Source organism: Carassius gibelio, chromosome B22 (genome assembly GCF_023724105.1).
Source record: "Carassius gibelio isolate Cgi1373 ecotype wild population from Czech Republic chromosome B22, carGib1.2-hapl.c, whole genome shotgun sequence".
NCBI classification, from domain to species: Eukaryota; Metazoa; Chordata; class Actinopteri; order Cypriniformes; family Cyprinidae; genus Carassius; species Carassius gibelio.
Window position 1 is genome coordinate 32,952,666 of NC_068417.1, and position 18,209 is coordinate 32,970,874.

Genomic DNA, 18,209 nt, shown 5'->3' on the forward strand with positions numbered 1-18,209 from the left:
AACAAAACCAATCTAATAAAATAAAATAGCAATATAGGTAATGTCACAAAGAAAAGATAAATAAATACAATCAACCTAAACTAACTAATCAAAAACACGGTAGAAATGAGACTTAAACAAAAGGGCAGGTCTTTCCTACATTACTACCACATTCCAATGGAAACAATGATCAAAAGAAACATATAAAACACTAACAGTCTGAGTCTGAGACAGTTTTGCGGCAAAACTTAACTCAAAATATGAAACTCGACAGAAAAGAAAAGAAAGTAAAGTAAAAGAAAGAAAGAAACAAGAAGAGTGTGATGAGACCAGATGGCTTCTCTCCTAATGATCACAGAAGAGCAGCAGACATGCAGAACATAAAACTTAAAAAGCAGCAACACAAATTCATGGAGCAATAAAGCAAAATTTGTTGCGCCCTGAGTTTCTGAACTTGGCTGTTGGACTCATCCCAAATTGTGTCTTGACCAATTCCACTAAAGATCACTTCTGTGAAAAAGAAAGATTTACTTTGCAGTATTATATCTTATGTGGCCTTCTACCAATTTGTATATATTTATTTTTCACTAGGGAAGGAATCTGTAAAGGACCAAATTGTTACAATTTTTTACAATCGCTAAGACAGTTTTTTCAATACCTTTAACAAGTTTTACCGTTTAAAACGGTTAGCACAACATCCGTTTTTGTAGGCTATACAATTAACACATTTCTTGTTGCTTTGATACAAAATGCATACAGTTAACACCAATTTAAAATGCTTGAACTCCTTTTACACACAAGCTCAACCAAGACCAAAACAATGTAATTTTACAGTCATTTGCTAAAATCATTTAAGTTAATTTTTTTCTCATTAATATACACACAGCAACCCATATTGACAGAAAAACACAGAATTGTTGACATTTTTGAAGATTATAAAAGAAAAACTAAAATATATGAATACTTTCCGTACTCTCTGTATATGCTTTGTGTGACACATATGCACACACTCTCTCTCACACACACACACACACACACACACACACACACACGTTTCATATATATTTACATATATAATACAAAATAGATAATGTACAGTCACACTGGCTTTGAGGATGTTTTGTTGTTTGACTTACAGCCTAAAGCTACAACATCTTCACGAAAACTCAACATTATTATTTAGCACAAATCATGCCAAATATGTGTAGTTATGCGATACGTTTTCAAATACAATGAGAAATACAACTAAAATGGTCAGATGTTATTTGTTGATTCTGGCAGCTCTAGAAGTGCATATGTGCCATTTATTTGGCGCGACTGAAACCTTTTACATGGTGTGGAAAAGTCAGCGGTAGTGTACTGAAAAAAAAACCCAATACCATTTAATCATAATGCAGATTTGATACAGTTTTCTGTTAAATGATTTTCTAAAACAAGATCTTCTTTTGTGCTCCACAGAGTAAATAAATACAGGTTTGAAATGACATGAGGGTGAGTACATGAGAGAATTTAAATATCCTTTTGATGGGTACATAATAGTATCCTTACTCATGTTTTATTGTATTGATATTACTTGTTTTCCCAGTGCTTGGCTTGAGATTTGTTGTTGTTCAAGATCCATAACTTGGGGCTGTTGTAGGTTTGTATCTGGAGATTGTTTCAGGTTGTCCCTGGTTCTCATGCTTCCAAGGACAAACACCTTTACTATACCTAAATGGGACAGTAAATTCAGATTCAATTCTTCCCATTTTTAAAGACAGAAAGATGCATTTCTAAGAACTCACCTATGATCACAATGATCAGAAGACCACTCAACAGAGCAGATATCTGGGTAATAATCTTTAAATGTGTCTGATTCTTCTCAATGTACTTCACGACTGTTTGATTCTGGAACTCTAGATCTGGAGTTGGTTCTGTGCAATCATTGAACAGGTTTAATATTACTATTTAATCTTTTGTGTCTAACCATGATTTAGTGTTTAATTTCAGTGAATGTTCACTCACCAGTGATGTGAAGTCTGGTGCCGTCGCTGTATTTTGGAGGTTTGTATTTTTCTATGGCACTGGTCACACAGTAATAAAGTCCCAAATCATCAAGAGTGACATTATTTATGAACAGACGATGATAACCCGGCACTGAATATTTTTGTTTAAAAGTTTTATTGTAGTAAAAAGTAGCTGAAGTATTGAAAGAGAGTAATATCAGAACTGGAGGATCTGGTAGTTTCAGTAATAACCAGTTAACATCCGTTTCATTTAGATCACAGTTTATAGTCACATTTTGACCCAAATCTGTTAAATGATCTGTTAAAGTCTCTGCAGCTCGACACCATATGAACAGATCTGTGGAATAAAACACACACACATATATTCAATATGACCTCACCATTAGGAAATTAGAAATCAACGTAGATTAGAAAGCTCATACAAAAACAATTATGAATTATAACAAACTCACAGAGATGAAGCTGCATGATCTTCATGATGATCAAACTCTTCAACACGATGCTGTGTAGGTTTCTTCTGTCTGTGCTGAGGAAACTGTACCCCAGGAGTTTCAAGCGGCGAATTTCAGCCACATCAAGAGGAAGTTGAAGTCAAGTTTGCACTGACCACATTATGTACTTTGCAATTCAATTAGCTTTTAGTGTCCTATGAACTACTGTATTATTATTTGATAGTTGTATATGCCAGTTACTTTATTGTTCTCAACTGGTTTTACTTCAAAACCCATAATTTATATCCAACATCTAATGGAAACCCAACACAGAACCAAAAAATGGTTTTGATGGACAAAAATCTAACTCTAAAATTGCCAATACTGTGAACCATAAAAGATACATAAATATGCTTTATTATTAACATGACAGAAGCTGAATAAGAAAGCTGAATCTTTTAATTTAAATTCTCTGCACATTGTGTGTGTGTGTGTGTGTGTGTGTGTGTGTGTCTGTCTGTGGTTTCTGTGTCTTGGATGTTGATGGTTTTTAACACTCTTGACATCACTTATTGTGGTCAGCACAAACCTTAGTTATATTCATTGCAAAGTGAATTGTCCTTCTTTTTTATCTTTGAACTTTTGTATTATTGTATCAGATGTTAACACCTTATCGTCTTTAACGGGGAGTCTGCCAATTATTGTTCAATCTCAATATATTTTGTGAAAACAATTAAAAACATAATAATGATAATATTTAGTTCATTTAAACAAGCTAAATATGTTATTGTCCTCTCACATTCTATATTTTAATAGCTAAATGTTAATATTAATAGGCCTGACATATCATTTACCATCATCGCTCATTGATGATTTTGATTGCTTCCGTTGTCCTCATTTGTAAGTCGCATTGGATATGGAATAGAAACCATTTTCACTCAGAAATTGCTGGTAAATTTCACAAACAATTAAAAAGAAACCACAAGTAACACACTTAAATAAAGGAGCCATTATAAAGTAGAATGCCACTTAAGGTTCTTGGTCTCAAGGGGGGTTTTTTTTTTTTTTTTTTTTTTTTTTTTTTAGAACTAAGCAGACTCTTCAGTGTCGTGATGTTACTGTGAGAAATCAATAATGGCCTCCAAAGGGAGAAAATTTGATAAGGAAAATACAGTATAGAGATAGATTTGTCAAATGAAATTGTTGGACAGTCTGATTCCCCCTAAAACACACGTATCTCAACCAGTTCGCATGCTCCCACACCACACCTTGTACTTCTCATGCAGGCATAAAGAGGAAGTTTTCTGCTGAGTTTTGTCTCCATCTACCAGCCAATCATAAATGATCACCCCTTCATTTTTTAGCATTTTTATTTTAGGATTCCTGGATGAAATCACATCCCTGTGATCAAAGACAGTCAAAGTCAAAATCACCTTTATTTATATAGCGCTTTAAACAAAATACATTGCTTCAAAGCAACTGAACAACATTCATTAGGAAAACAGTGTGTCAATAATGCAAAATGATAGTTAAAGGCAGTTCATCAATGAATTCAGTGATGTCATCTCTGTTCAGTTAAAATAGTGTCTGTGCATTTATTTGCAATCAAGTCAATGATATCGCTGTAGATGAAGTGACCCCAACTAAGCAAGCCAGAGGCGACAGCGGCAAAGAACCGAAACTCCATCGGTGACAGAATGGAGAAAAAAAAAACCTTGGGAGAAACCAGGCTCAGTTGGGGGGCCAGTTCTCCTCTGACCAGACGAAACCAGTAGTTCAATTCCAGGCTGCAGCAGAGTCAGATTGTGCAGAAGAATCATCTGTTTCCTGTGGTCTTGTCCTGGTGCTCCTCTGAGACAAGGTCTTTACAGGGGATCTGTATCTGGGGCTCTAGTTGTCCTGGTCTCCGCTGTCTTTCAGGGCAGTAGAGGTCCTTTCTAGGTGCTGATCCACCATCTGGTCTGGATACGTAATGGATACGGGCGACTGCAGTGACCCTCTGATCTGGATACAGACTGGATCTGGTGGCTACGGTGACCTCGGAATAAGAGAGAAACAGACAAATATTAGCATAGATGCCACTCTTCTAATGATGTAGCAAGTACATCGGGTGTTATGGGAAGTGTTCCAGGTTCAAAATCCTTTAACGGATTTGGATATTAAAAGCATAGTAGTATGTTATGTATAAGCCAGGCTAAAGAGATGGGTCTTTAATCTAGATTTAAACTGCAAGAGTGTGTCTGCCTCCCAAACAATGTTAGGTAGGTTATTCCAGAGTTTAGGCGCCAAACAGGAAAAGGATCTGCCGCCCGCAGTTGATTTTGATATTCTAGGTATTATCAAATTGCCTGAGTTTTGAGAACTTAGCGGACATAGAGGATTATAATGTAAAAGGAACTGATTCAAATACTGAGGTGCTAAACCATTCAGGGCTTTATAAATAATAAGCAATATTTTAAAATCTATACAATGTTTGATAGGGAGCCAGTGCAGCGTTGTCAGGACCGGGCTAATATGGTCATACTTCCTGGTTCTAGTAAGAACTCTTGCTGCTGCATTTTGGACTAGCTGTAGTTTGTTTACTAAGCGTGCAGAACAACCACCCAATAAAGCATTACAATAATCTAACCTTGAGGTCATAAATGAATGGATTAACATTTCTGCATTTGACATTGAGAGCATAGGCCGTAATTTAGATATATTTTTGAGATGGAAAAATGCAGTTTTACAAATGCTAGAAACGTGGCTTTGTAAGGAAAGATTGTGATCAAATAGCACACCTAGGTTCCTAACTGATGACGAAGAATTGACAGAGCAACCATCAAGTCTTAGATAGTGTTCTAGGTTATTACAAGCGGAGTTTTTAGGTCCTATAATTAACACCTCTGTTTTTTTCTGAATTTAGCAGTAAGAAATTACTCGTCATCCAGTTTTTTATATCGACTATGCTACCATTAGTTTTTCAAATTGGTGTGTTTCACCAGGCCGCGAAGAAATATAGAGCTGAGTATCATCAGCATAACAGTGAAAGCTAACACCATGTTTCCTGATGATATCTCCCAAGGGTAACATATAAAGCGTGAAGAGTAGCGGCCCTAGCACTGAGCCTTGAGGTACTCCATACTACACTTGTGATCGATATGATACATCTTCATTCACTGCTATGAACTGATGGCGGTCATATAAGTATGATTTAAACCATGCTAATGCACTTCCACTGATGCCAACAAAGTGTTCAAGTCTATGCAAAAGAATTTTGTGGTCAACTGTGTAAAACGCAGCACTAAGATCCAATAAAACTAATAGAGAGATACACCCACGATCAGATGATAAGAGCAGATCATTTGTAACTCTAAGGAGGAATATAATTGTGAGGATACCACCTTTTCTAGTATCTTGGACAGAAAAGGGAGATTCGAGATTGGTCTATAATTAACTAGTTATTTGGGGTCAAGTTGTGGTTTTTTGATGAGAGGCTTAATAACAGCCAGTTTGAAGGTTTTGGGGACATATCCTAATGACAATGAGGAATTAATAATAGTCAGAAGAGGATCTATGACTTCTGGAAGCACCTCTTTTAGGAGCTTAGATTGTATAGGGTCTAACATACATGTTGTCGGTTCATATGATTTGACAAGTTTATACAATTCTTCCTCTCCTATAGTAGAGAATGAGTGGAACTGTTCCTCAGGGGGTCTATAGTGCACTGTCTGATGTGATACTGTAGCTGACGGCTGAATGGTTGCAATTTTATCTCTAATAGTATATATTTTAAAAGTAAAGTAGTTCATAAAGTCATTACTGCTGTGGTGTTGGGAATTGTCAACACTTGTTGAGGCTTTATTTTTCGTTAATTTAGCCACTGTATTGAATAAATACCTGGGGTTATGTTTGTTTTCTTCTAAAAGAGAAGAAAAGTAATCTGATCTAGCAGTTTTTAATGCTTTTCTGTAGGATAGGTTACTTTCCCGCCAAGCAATACGAAATACCTCTAGTTTTGTTTTCCTTCAGCTGCGCTCCATTTTTCGGGCTGCTCTCTTTAGGGTGCGAGTATGCTCATTATACCATGGTGTCAAACTGTTTTCCTTAACCTTCCTTAAGCGTAAAGGAGCAACTTTAAAGTGCTAGAAAATAGAGAGTCCATAGTTTCTGTTACATCATCAAGTTGTTCTGAGGTTTTGGATATGCTAAGGAATTTGGATACATCAGGAAGATAACTTAAAAAGCAGTCTTTTGTGGTAGAAGTGATGGTTCTTCCATACTTGTAACAAGAAGTAGAATTTACAATTTTGGCTATATTAAGTTTGCACAGAACTAAATAATGATCTGAGATATCATCACTTGGCTGAATAATTTCAACACTATCAACATCTATTCCATGTGACAGTATTAAATCTAGAGTATGATTTCGACAATGAGTACGTCCTAAAACGTGTTGTCTAACACCTATAGAGTTCAGAATGTCTATAAATGCTGATCCCAATGCATCTTTTTTATTATCAACATGGATATTAAAATTACCTACTATTAAAACTTTATCTGCAGCCAGAACTAACTCGGATGTAAAATGCTCATGTTTATAACAGTAATCTTGGGGGGTGGACTCATTTAAAATAATGTAATCATCAGGTTTTAGCCAGGTTTCTGTCAAACAGAGTACATCTATATTATGTTCAGTGATCATATTATTTACAACAAGTGTTTTCGTAGAAAGGGATCTGATATTCAATAAGCCAAGCTTTATCATTTGTTTATCCATATTGCTTCTGTTTTTTATTTGTTGAACCTCAGTTAAATTGTTAATCTTAACTTGGTTTGGGCATTTTTTTATTTTTTTATTTTATTTTCTAGTTCAGGGAACAAACACAGTCCCTATAGTGTGATATCTAGGTGAAAAAGTCACTATGTGCTGAGAATTAGCTGACCTAGCTAGCAGACGGTCGGTTTAGCCAGTCTGTCTGCTTCCTGATCTGGTCCCCAGTTAGTCAAGTATAAACACTAAGACTATTTGCCATATTTCTAGAGAGGAGAGTGGCACCACCCCAGGAGGGATGAAGACCATCTCTTTTAAACAGGTCAGGTCTGCACCAAAAGCTCGTCCAATTGTCTATGAAACCTATGTTGTTCTGTGGGCACCACTTAGACATCCAGCCATTGAGTGATGACAATCTGCTATGCATCTCGTCACCACGGTAAGCAGGGAGGGGACCAGAGCATATTACAATGTCTGACATTATGCTTGCAAGTTCACACACCTCTTTAAAGTTATTTTTAGTGATCTCCGACTGGCGAAGTCGAACATCATTAGCGCCGGCATGAATAACAATCTTACTGTATTTACGTTTAGCATTAGCCAGCACTTTTAAATTTGCCAAGATGTCAGGCGCTCTGGCTCCCGGTAAACATTTGACTATGGTGGCTGGTGTCTCTTTATTCACGTTCTGTACAATAGAATCACCAATAACTAGAGCACTTTCATCAGGTTTCTCAGTGGGTGCATCACTGAGTGGGGAGAACCTGTTTAATGTTTTGATCGTAACAGAAGAGCGGTGTTTTGACCCACGACTACGCTGCCTCACTGTCACCCAGTTGCCCTGCTGCAGGGGCTCTGTTGCCGGAACCAGACAATGTGCAGGAATCCCTGAGCTAGACGCATCCAAAGCCATATCTAGTCCCCTAACATTCTTACTGTCCTCAATTAAAGTTTGGATGCATGTCTCTAATTTTGAAATCTAATCTGTCAGCCTAACTATTTCCCTGCATTTATCACATGTGAATCCCTCATCAGCGACAGAGATAGATAAACTGTACATGTGGCAAGAGGTGCAACGATAGCAGGAGAAGCCATTACTCACCGTGCTTGATGAAATATTCTTACTGCGGTTGTTTGATGAACTTGTGAAAAACTGGAGCGAGAGAGAGGAGAGGAGAAAAGAAAACGCTAATGACAAGCTAACGAGTGCTAACGCTTTGCAGGTGTACTGCACTGACGGATATAAAATAAAAGTGAACGATCAAAGTTAATCTGATAAGATTGATCGATAATATCAGAAATAAGCTGTGAATTAAGTTATATTTTACCACTTTAAAAAAAACAGAGAGTGATAGTAAGATAAAGATTCTAGAGAAAAAAATTAAATAAAAACAGCTACACAGAGCTGAGAGCTGATGTTGGGGAATACACCCAAATTTGTGCTAAATTATTATTGATGCAGTCAAACACTCTCCAAGTCCAGAGTCTGGGCTCGAATCCAAATAAACATTTCTGAAGAAACTTATAAATAATGTCCGTCAGTTATCCGACATGACAGAGCTTGAGAGGTGAAGAAGTGAGGAGAAGAATGACAGATAATTGCCAAATGCTTATGTGCAAAACTTGTCGCATCATACCAAAAAGACTTGAGGCTGTAAAGGTGCTTCAACTACATACTAAATTAAGGGGATGGATACTTATGCAATGAACTTATTGTTGTTGGTTTTTTTTTGTATATAAATTTATGACGTTTTGGCAATACTGTTTTTGCTTTGTCATTATGGTGTGTGGAGTGTAGATTGATGTGGAAAAAATGTAAAGTAATTTAAAATAAGTCAACAACATAACAAAACATGAAAACAAAAACGAAGGGGTATGAATACTTTTACAAGGCACTGCACTGTATAGTGCAAGTTGTTGAGAGTGCTTGAACTCTGTCTAGTTTGCAATGTGTTTATTAAATATGTTTAATATAAAGTCAGATGTATTAAAAATATTCTATGTAATGACACCCCTATCTAGCACAAATAAAAAGACGAGTTTTACAGATAGGCTAGTTAATAGATTACACTAATATTATACTATTTTCCCCATAGCCCATTATAGATGAACTAACATGATCTATAAAGGTGCAAAAAAAATTGTTTACTTATTTGAGAAACGTCATATTTTAGGACATAGTTAACAGGTTTTGGAAAATTTTGAATCGAAAAGGAGCAGAATTTCAACCGAAGGGGCCTTTAATCGGTCCATGTCCAGGTCACTGCTGTGTCATAATCCGTCCCTGAGACCTGGACGCTCCTAAATCTTTATAATTCATTCTATTTATTCATTTGCATTGCAAATCTTACAAATCTGTCACTGTACACATTTATAATAAGTGGCATTTACCTAAAATACATTCAGGAAAAAATGTTTTGTTAAAATGTGTTTATTTATTTGTATGTTTACGTTACTTTGTGTTTTCTTGTTTATTGCATGTCTGCAAGCATCCTTTTTTCAGTCTTTTATTCATTTATTTTTGCAATTACTGTTACAGAGTGGAGTACAAGGAAAAGAAGGTGGAGAGAAGGAAGATGTTGCAATATGAGCCAAGCCAGACTTGAACGGTTGTCCCCATGATCTAACAGCTCTTAAGTCTCCACAGTCCACCGTGTCACAGTTCTGACGAGTGGAAATTATTTTAATAATAATACAGCACAAGCAAACTGCATTTAAGTGTCCTTTGGTGTTCTCTGATGTTCAAAAACATTAATAATGTATTATGGCTGCAGGCTGAGGAGGGTATTTTGAAACTTTTCATCAATTCTTTATTTATTTATTTTTTTTATTTTTTTTGATGTCCACTTTTTTATTATTTCGTTGACTTTTTATATACTATGGAAATAGATCTCCACTTAAGAGTTCGAAGTACTAAAAATAAATAATAAAGGCATGATAAAAGTCTCAAATCCTTGTGTGTGTGTGTGTGTGTGTGTGTGTGTGTGTGTGTGTGTGTGTGTGTGTGTGTGTGCGTGTATATATATATACATATATAAAACGAATAGACAAAATCCTCATCTTAGATGTCTTTACACAAAACACTTGCCAATGGTCAGTGGTTTGTGTATTTAGTTAGTTAGCTGGTTTGTTCTTGGTTTTCTATCTCAGAACTGCTCTCTTGTGGTCAGGAGGCATTTCCTTTGCACTGTGGCTTAATCATTTAGTTACATCTGCAACTTAATACAATTTAACAGAAATAGACAGAAAACATGAAAATCACACTATTTCCAGTAAAATTCTCGACTCTAGATCTGTGAGTCTCTCATGCATAATTGTTAGGTACTGTATTATGTTTTACGCATTTGCATGCCCCTGGCAGTGTATACATTGGTGTATAAAAGCAATATCAGCACATATGCATAAATATAATAATATTTGTAAGCTTCATAATTAAACTTTACACTAGGCATATTATGTTTCTATACTTTATATAACATGGTTTATATTTTCTCATAACATATCAGTGTTTGAGTTGAGTCCTGAGGTTCGAAATCCAGAACTTGAAGATTCTGCCGGATTGTATCTTCAGATTGTTTCAGGTCATCTCTGTTTCCTTCATCACTATGAAGCTTTATTAGTCCTTAAAAGTGAATTCAGATTTGACATCAAAATAGTTCATCCAAAAAAATATTGTTTGGTCACTTAAGGTTTTTTTTTTACATTACATTATTCAAAATAAAGAGATGTAACTGTAAGAGCTGTTCAATATTCTTCAAAAATATTAAACAATACCATACACAGTTTAATCCCATAATCTTCCTATTTGGAGCCAGTTATGTGCAATAAAAGGACTCACCTAAGAACACAACAATCAGAAGAGCATTTATGAAAGCAGAGATGTAGGTGATAATCCGCAAATGTGTCTGATTCTTCTCAATGTACTTCACGACTGTATGATCCTGGATCTCTAGATCTGGAGTTGCTTCTGTGCAATCATTGAAGGGTTTAATATTAATCTTTTGTGTCTAACCATGATTTAGTGTTTAATTTCAGTGAATGTTCACTCACCAGTGATGTGAAGTCTGGTGCCGTCACTGTATTTTGGAGGTTTGTATTTTTCTATGGCACTGGTCACACAGTAATAAAGTCCTAAATCATCAAGAGTGACATTATTTATGAACAGACGATGATAACCCGACACTGAATATTTCTGTTGAAAAGTTTTACTGTAGTAAAAAGTAGCTGAAGTATTGAAAGAGAGTAATATCAGAACTGGAGGATCTGGTAACTTCAGTAATAACCAGTTAACATCCGTTTCATCAAGATCACAGTTTATAGTCACATTCTGACCCAAATCTGTTAAATGATCTGTTAAAGTCTCTGCAGCTCGACACCATATGAACAGATCTGTGGAATAAAACACACACAATATGGATTATTATGGTGTCATAAAACATTATAAAGAACAGTTCATAATGAAAAATAAAGCATTCAAGTACAATAAACTCACAGAGCTGAAGCTGCATGATCTTCATGATGTTCAAACACTTCATGATTCAGTCTTTCTTTCACACGACTTTAGAGAAGAAACTTTACCGCAGAACTTTAAAAATAATGGTGATTTTAACCACAATCAGGAGGAAGTCAAGGGAAGTTTTTATTTTGCTTGCGATCCTCCCACATATAATCCTACATATAATCTTTTGTCATTAATATATACAACAAAAATGTATATATATATATATATATATATATATATATATATATATATATATATATATATATATATATATATATATACATACACACACACACACACACACACACACAAGTTCTCAGAAGCCACTATTTATTTATTCTTAAAGCAAGTTTGGATTGTAGATTGTGTTGGATTTTTTATTTATTTTATTTTTATTTTTTTGTCTCTTCGCAGCTAAGGCCTGGTTCACACGGGACGATTTTAAAATTGTCGGCCGATTTTCCAAATATGAGAGACCCCACACACAGCGATAAAAAATCACGGATCTAACAGTTTTGGTCGCTCCGTGTGTGGTGTGCAGCCACACGGCAAAATCAACACATCACACACGAACCGATTTGACTCCCGAGCATTCCCAGGTCAGACTGGAAATCTCGCAAAATCCCTCGAGATCAAACGTGACTTTAGAGTAAACAATCATGGCGGACGAAGAGGATGCAGTGGCCATAGTTTGTGCTTCGTTTTTAACGGGAAAAAACATAAGAAAAACAAGAAAAGGCGATGGTCAAAGAGGTGGAGACAACGCGAGCATGGACTATACTTGCTATATCATAATATGGAGATAAGTTGTTGTTTTATCTCATAGAAATGTTGTTACGTACTACACAGATTAATAACCGTTGAAATAAACGTTCATATATTCGTTTGTACTCTGGTGGACTGCAGTTGTGGATGTAGTTATGCCCATCGACTTTATTTGTATTTGTTATATTATATACGCCGGCTGTTTTGATTTTGTTTCCCGGTACTATCACTGCCTCGTCACCTTGCTTTCTGATTGGCTACATGCCACAGTCCACAGGCTGCGTGATTGTTTGTCCTCGGGGGACACCACACACGAGAAGAAATCGGGCAAAATAAATCCAACATGTTGGATATCCCCGATTTGAGATCGGAGCGGTCCCGACATTCTTCCGAGCAGAGGAGATTAGTCTTAACACACCACACACGGCAGGAATATTTGATCAGATTATTTTACGATAATCGGAGCATCCTAAAATTGTCGGAAGGGGTGAATCGGGGCTAAAATCGGTCTAATTATCCTGCCGTGTGAACCAGCCTTAAGTGGTATTATTGGGCCTTGGAATGAAAATTATTCATTTCAACATTTGAAAGTTTTTTGGAAATGTTTAGAATACAATAGAGTGGGAAGTATGAAACTTGTTTGTTAAAGTATTTATTATTATTTGTTAGCTTTAGTTACCATTCATTTTTAGTTATTTTTATGTTAATAAATGGAACCTCATTGTAAATTGCTGCCACAGTGTCTGGTGTCATTTTCACCAGGTCAAACTCCTAACCACATGATGCATGCAAGTGTATGTGATCATGCTGTTCATCTAGTCATCAAACCACTGGAAAATATCATCTGCATGAAACCATAAACGTGTTAACCACACACCAGTAGAAAATAAAATAATAATACTGATAAACTGTGCAGAAGTTAGATGTTATTAAATTTGTGTGTGAAAATATTAAAAACAATATGCTTGCCAGAAAGAAATTTAGTGTAATATGAGAGGATTGAGGATGGCAGATGGAAACAACGAATATCAAAAACAAGTGAACACAGAGAGCTGAGAACGGAGACATGAGCAACTGCATCAGGAACTGTGGGACAACAGGGAAAACTACAAAGGACTACAAACATGGCACTAGAAACAGGAAGTAAAACAAAAAACATGATGACACAGCGAACACATGACAAAAAAAATGCATCTCCATCATCTGATCCAGATGAATACAGGTCTAGGCTGGGACAAAAAAAAAAAAAAAAAAAAAAGGGCACTGGCATTTTTGCTCAGACTGGCCCACCACAATCATTCAGACACAACCAACCAGTACACCATCCTTGTGGTCCCTGTAGATATGCAAATCTACCTTTCCATTCCCAAAACCCCTACAAAGCTGAGAACTAAGTGCCATGGACCAGTGTACTCCCTATCTCTTGACTGACTCCCTGGTGATCAAAGGTGCTCTCCTCCACTGCTAACTCTACATAAGGACAGAGAGAGAGAGATGATTACAATTATTTGGAAGAGTTATTAAACATACACTTAATAAGGATCCATTTTGGTTATATAGTCCTGTATTCTTGAAGAGCAGGAATAAACCAAGAGACTCAGGAGTGGAGCCTGTTAAGAGATGATTGGGCCAGCCCAGTGTCAGTAAAGAAAATGGACCAATGGGCCGCTGTCCCTGCTTTATGGGCTGGAAGCCATTTATACTGCAGTGCCCAGGGAGCAGCTGGGGGTTCAGTGCCTTGCACAGAGGCACCTCAGTCGTAGTATTGATGGTGGAGATAGCACTCCACCCACCTGCAATTCCTGCCAGCCTGAGACTCGAACTCACAACCTTTGGATTGTGAGTGTGACTCTCCAACCATTACACCAAGACATCAGAAATACAAATGTAGATTCTACAGCATCTAAATACTTCAGTTTCATCCATCGCACCCAAAGATAAACTGCAGTGCTTTACAAATATAGGACAGGAAGAGCTAAATAAACTTATCCCTGTATCTAAACCAACAACATGTTTATTAGATCCTGTACCCACTAAATCACTGAAAGAGCTGTTACCTGTAGCCGAAGAACCGCTTCTCAATATCATTAACTCGTCGTTATCTTTAGGACACGTCCCAAAACCATTCAAGCTGGCGGTTATCAAGCCTCTTATTAAGAAACCAAAACTAGATCCTAGTGTACTGGCAAATTATAGGCCTATTTCAAATCTTCCATTTATGTCTAAAATTTTAGAAAAAGTTGTGTCTGCTCAATTGAGCTCCTTCCTGCATAAAAATGATCTGTATGAAGAATTTCAGTCAGGTTTCAGGCCCCACCATAGCACAGAAACTGCTCTTGTTAAAATTACAAATGACTTGGTTCTTGCTGCATCTCATTGCTAGTTTTACTTGATCTTAGTGCTGCGTTCAACACCATAGATCATGAAGTACTCATAGGTAGATTACAAAACTATACATGTGGGGTGATTTCTGTATTGTAAAGGGAGTTGGAGTTCATACATAACTAGATTAATTTGGCAGATGATGGGAAAGGGACCAATTAATCTGGGACTCATTGGAGGACCTCAGAGATATGCAGGCCATGTTCAGCCTCATTCCAGGAGTACACAAGGATGTCCTCAATATCGACCAGCACGAAGCGATGTAGATACTCCCGGAATACCTTATTCATAATACACTGGAATGCATTGGCGGCAATGACCAAACCATAATGCATGATGTGATATTCATAATGGCCAGCAAGCATCACCAAGGCAGTTGTCCACTCGTCCCCCTGACATATCCAAATGAGGTTTTATGCACTCCTGAGGTCCAGCTTGTTGAAGATCTCTTTTCCAGTACAGATGGGATGAAGGGAAGTTGATGACCAGTATTTGACCATGATTTTGTTTAGAGCCTGCAATCTTGGCCACGTCCTTCTTGGCCATGAAGAAAAAGTTAAAAGCAGCAGGGGAGGTGGATGGACAGAAATAGCCTTGCTGTAATGCCTCCTCGATGTACTCCATGGCCTTCTGTTCGGGGATGAAAAGGGAGTATATTTTACCTCTGGGTACTGGTTCATCGGGTATGAGATCAGTGGCACAGTCCAATGTTCTGTGAGGTGGCAACTTGGAGGCTCGCTTTGGACAGAAAACGTCACTGAAGTGGGGATATTAATTTGGAGTTGATGGAACGATTCTCTAGCAGGCTCTCTATGGATGTGGAGTTGACTGGGATCATCGGAACGGACAAGATGGGTCATGTGAGGTTAGGAAAACATCCAGGAAAGTCCCCCTGTCCCCCTTCATGACTTCTCCAGTTGACCACGAGATTGAGGGTTTGTGGGAAAGCCAGGGACACCCTAGGACAATCCCAGTAGTGGGTTCCTCCAGAACCAACAAACAACAGCCTTTGCACCTGTAACTTGCAGACACGCAGCAGGATGGGACCCACACAGTGTCAACCTGTCCTCAGCTGAGGGGACTTCCAGTTATTGATTTAATTTATATGTACATTAATCCGGATAAGATATGGACTTTGGTTTCAGATGCTTTCCATATGCATACTATCTTCCAAAAGATGCTAGTTTACTCAGAAACATCTAAAAATGCAAAAATTACCTGAAAATGCTTAAAACAATTGTTAATCAAACAATGCACTTCAGTGGCTTAACAGCATGAATGTGAATCTTGTTTTGAAGTTGCTAAAAGTCATGTGCCATGTTCTTAGAAGTCTCATTTGGTTATTGTAATATTTTGAAAATCTATCATTTACAGAATAATGACTAGAAAATGGTGTAACCATGGTGGTGTAAAATAACAGACATACCTTTTTTTTTCTTAAAGCTGTGGTAACTTTTGACGCTCTAGTGGTTAATAAACAGAACTGCTTGCGTCTTGTGGAAGAACATCGTAGCCGGAGCTACTTCTCTCTGTTTATGTCCATGAAGAATCACAAAGGTACTGGGTTACTCCGCCGCGGTACCCACGAAGCAATCTAAAATAGTCCGAATATAAACTCTTATTATAGGTGCACCCTAGTGATTCAGGACAAGCCAAAAACACGGTTTGGAAAATGGATTCATGGTGTACTCGCTTATTATATACATTTTTCTACATTTTGAACACAAACAAAGTTACGGACCGCAGCTCTGATTGGTTGTTTCTTAACGGGAGCGGATGACTTTCTGCTAATGGCAATAGGACACTGGGAGGAGCCAGAGGAGCTTGATTTTTCATTTTTCTCATATTCTACTGTCAAGACATAATGACAGGTTTAACAAAAATGTAAAAAAATATATTTTTACAAAAGTTACCTACTGCAGCTTTAAGTTTGTTTGGTAAGGTTTACTGACAATAAAATCATTGTCAGGATAATTTCAATTGATATATTATATTTACACTACATTCATGAGAATTTAAGAAGAAATAGCCTATGCTTAATTGTTATAATAATGTTAATTTATTTTTACTCAACCTAATGCTGTCGACATTGTGTCCTTTAGATGAAAAAGATCAAAGAGCACAATCAAGACCAAAGAAGATCATAACTTTAGTGCTTTATTTTTTTAGCCTACATTCTGCCCTTTCCTGAAGTAAACTAAGAGGCACTGCTGGCCTCTGCTGGTCACAAAGAGCAAAAATACAATGCTTGAGTTTTACAACCTTTTCCATTTTTCAAAGGTGTCATGGATATCATGGAATTGTATTTATTTATTATTTATTTTCCCCCTGAGGTCCACTATAAAGTCAATTTTTATTTATTTATATTTATGTAATTATTTATTTAATGACTAATGTCCACTCTTTTTATAAACCTCGGAATGTCCTGCTATCCAGAGACAAATAAAGATTTAAATAGAGGTTCATGTTTCTTCAGTTTCATGATGGGGAAAGATGGTGACAGAGTTTTACAGATTAACATATTAATAAAAGACATGGCAAGCTTGATCAAAGTTTCTAAGTCACTTTTAATATGATCTTAACAAATATACAAAATTCTTAGGTTTAATCCTTATAAGAACCTTAAGCAGGACCCGTTGTGTTGTGAACTTGTGAATTTAATTTCAAATTGATTTTAATTTGCATATTTACACAATGTTTTTATTCATTATCAGTTTAGTCTAAAACCTGCTTTCTAGCTCAATACTGCTCTCTTGTGGTCAGAAGCTGTGGCTTAATTGTATTGTGATATGACAGTAAAACAGAAATAGACAATCGACAAAAAGCACAGAATATGACCAACAGAAAACATGAAAATCACATTATTTCTGCTCACATTGTCCTGATTTTAGGACAAAATATGAACATAATCTCAAATGATTTAACTAAAACAATATATATATATATATATATATATATATATATATATATATATATATATAGAGAGAGAGAGAGAGAGAGAGAGAGAGAGAGAGAGAGAGAGAGAGACAGACAGACACATATGAATCTCGAGTTGGTTCTGTGCAATTATTGAATGGTGATTTGTAGTCTGGGGCGTTGCTGTATTTTGGAGATGTGTCTGTGGTCACACAGTAATAAAGTCCTAAATCATCAAGAGTGACATCATTTATGAACACACGATGTTTACTCTGCACTGAATATTTCTGTTTAAAAGCTTTTTATTCTAAAGTAATGTACTCCGTTACGTTAAGATCACAGTTTATAGTCACATTTTGACACAAATCTGTTAAATGATCTGTTAAAGTCTCTGCAGCTCGACACCATATGAACAGATCTGTGGAATAAAACACTCTAAAATATTCACATTAAAATATGTTAAATGATATTGTGTC

General features: G+C 36.6%; 1 protein-coding gene across 3 annotated transcripts; it reads right to left on the bottom strand.

Annotated features, from left to right (window-relative positions):
* Positions 1-814: 814 nt before the first annotated feature.
* On the bottom strand, positions 815-11,755 carry LOC127988218 (uncharacterized). 3 transcript variants are annotated; one of them, XM_052590848.1, is made up of 4 exons: positions 11,662-11,755; positions 11,220-11,558; positions 1,764-1,892; positions 815-1,689 (listed from the first exon to the last, which is right to left on the bottom strand). In XM_052590848.1, the coding sequence occupies exons 1-4, from the start codon at positions 11,702-11,704 to the stop codon at positions 1,535-1,537; spliced, it is 666 nt and encodes a 221-aa protein (XP_052446808.1). In that variant the 5' UTR covers positions 11,705-11,755; the 3' UTR covers positions 815-1,534. The 3 variants fall into 3 exon arrangements, 2 of the variants coding, with proteins under 2 accessions (XP_052446808.1, XP_052446809.1); XM_052590849.1 differs by lacking the exons at positions 815-1,689; positions 1,764-1,892 and adding exons at positions 10,161-10,791; positions 11,008-11,136; XR_008161587.1 differs by lacking the exons at positions 11,220-11,558; positions 11,662-11,755 and adding an exon at positions 1,984-2,310.
* Between the last annotated feature and the right edge of the window lie 6,454 nt (positions 11,756-18,209).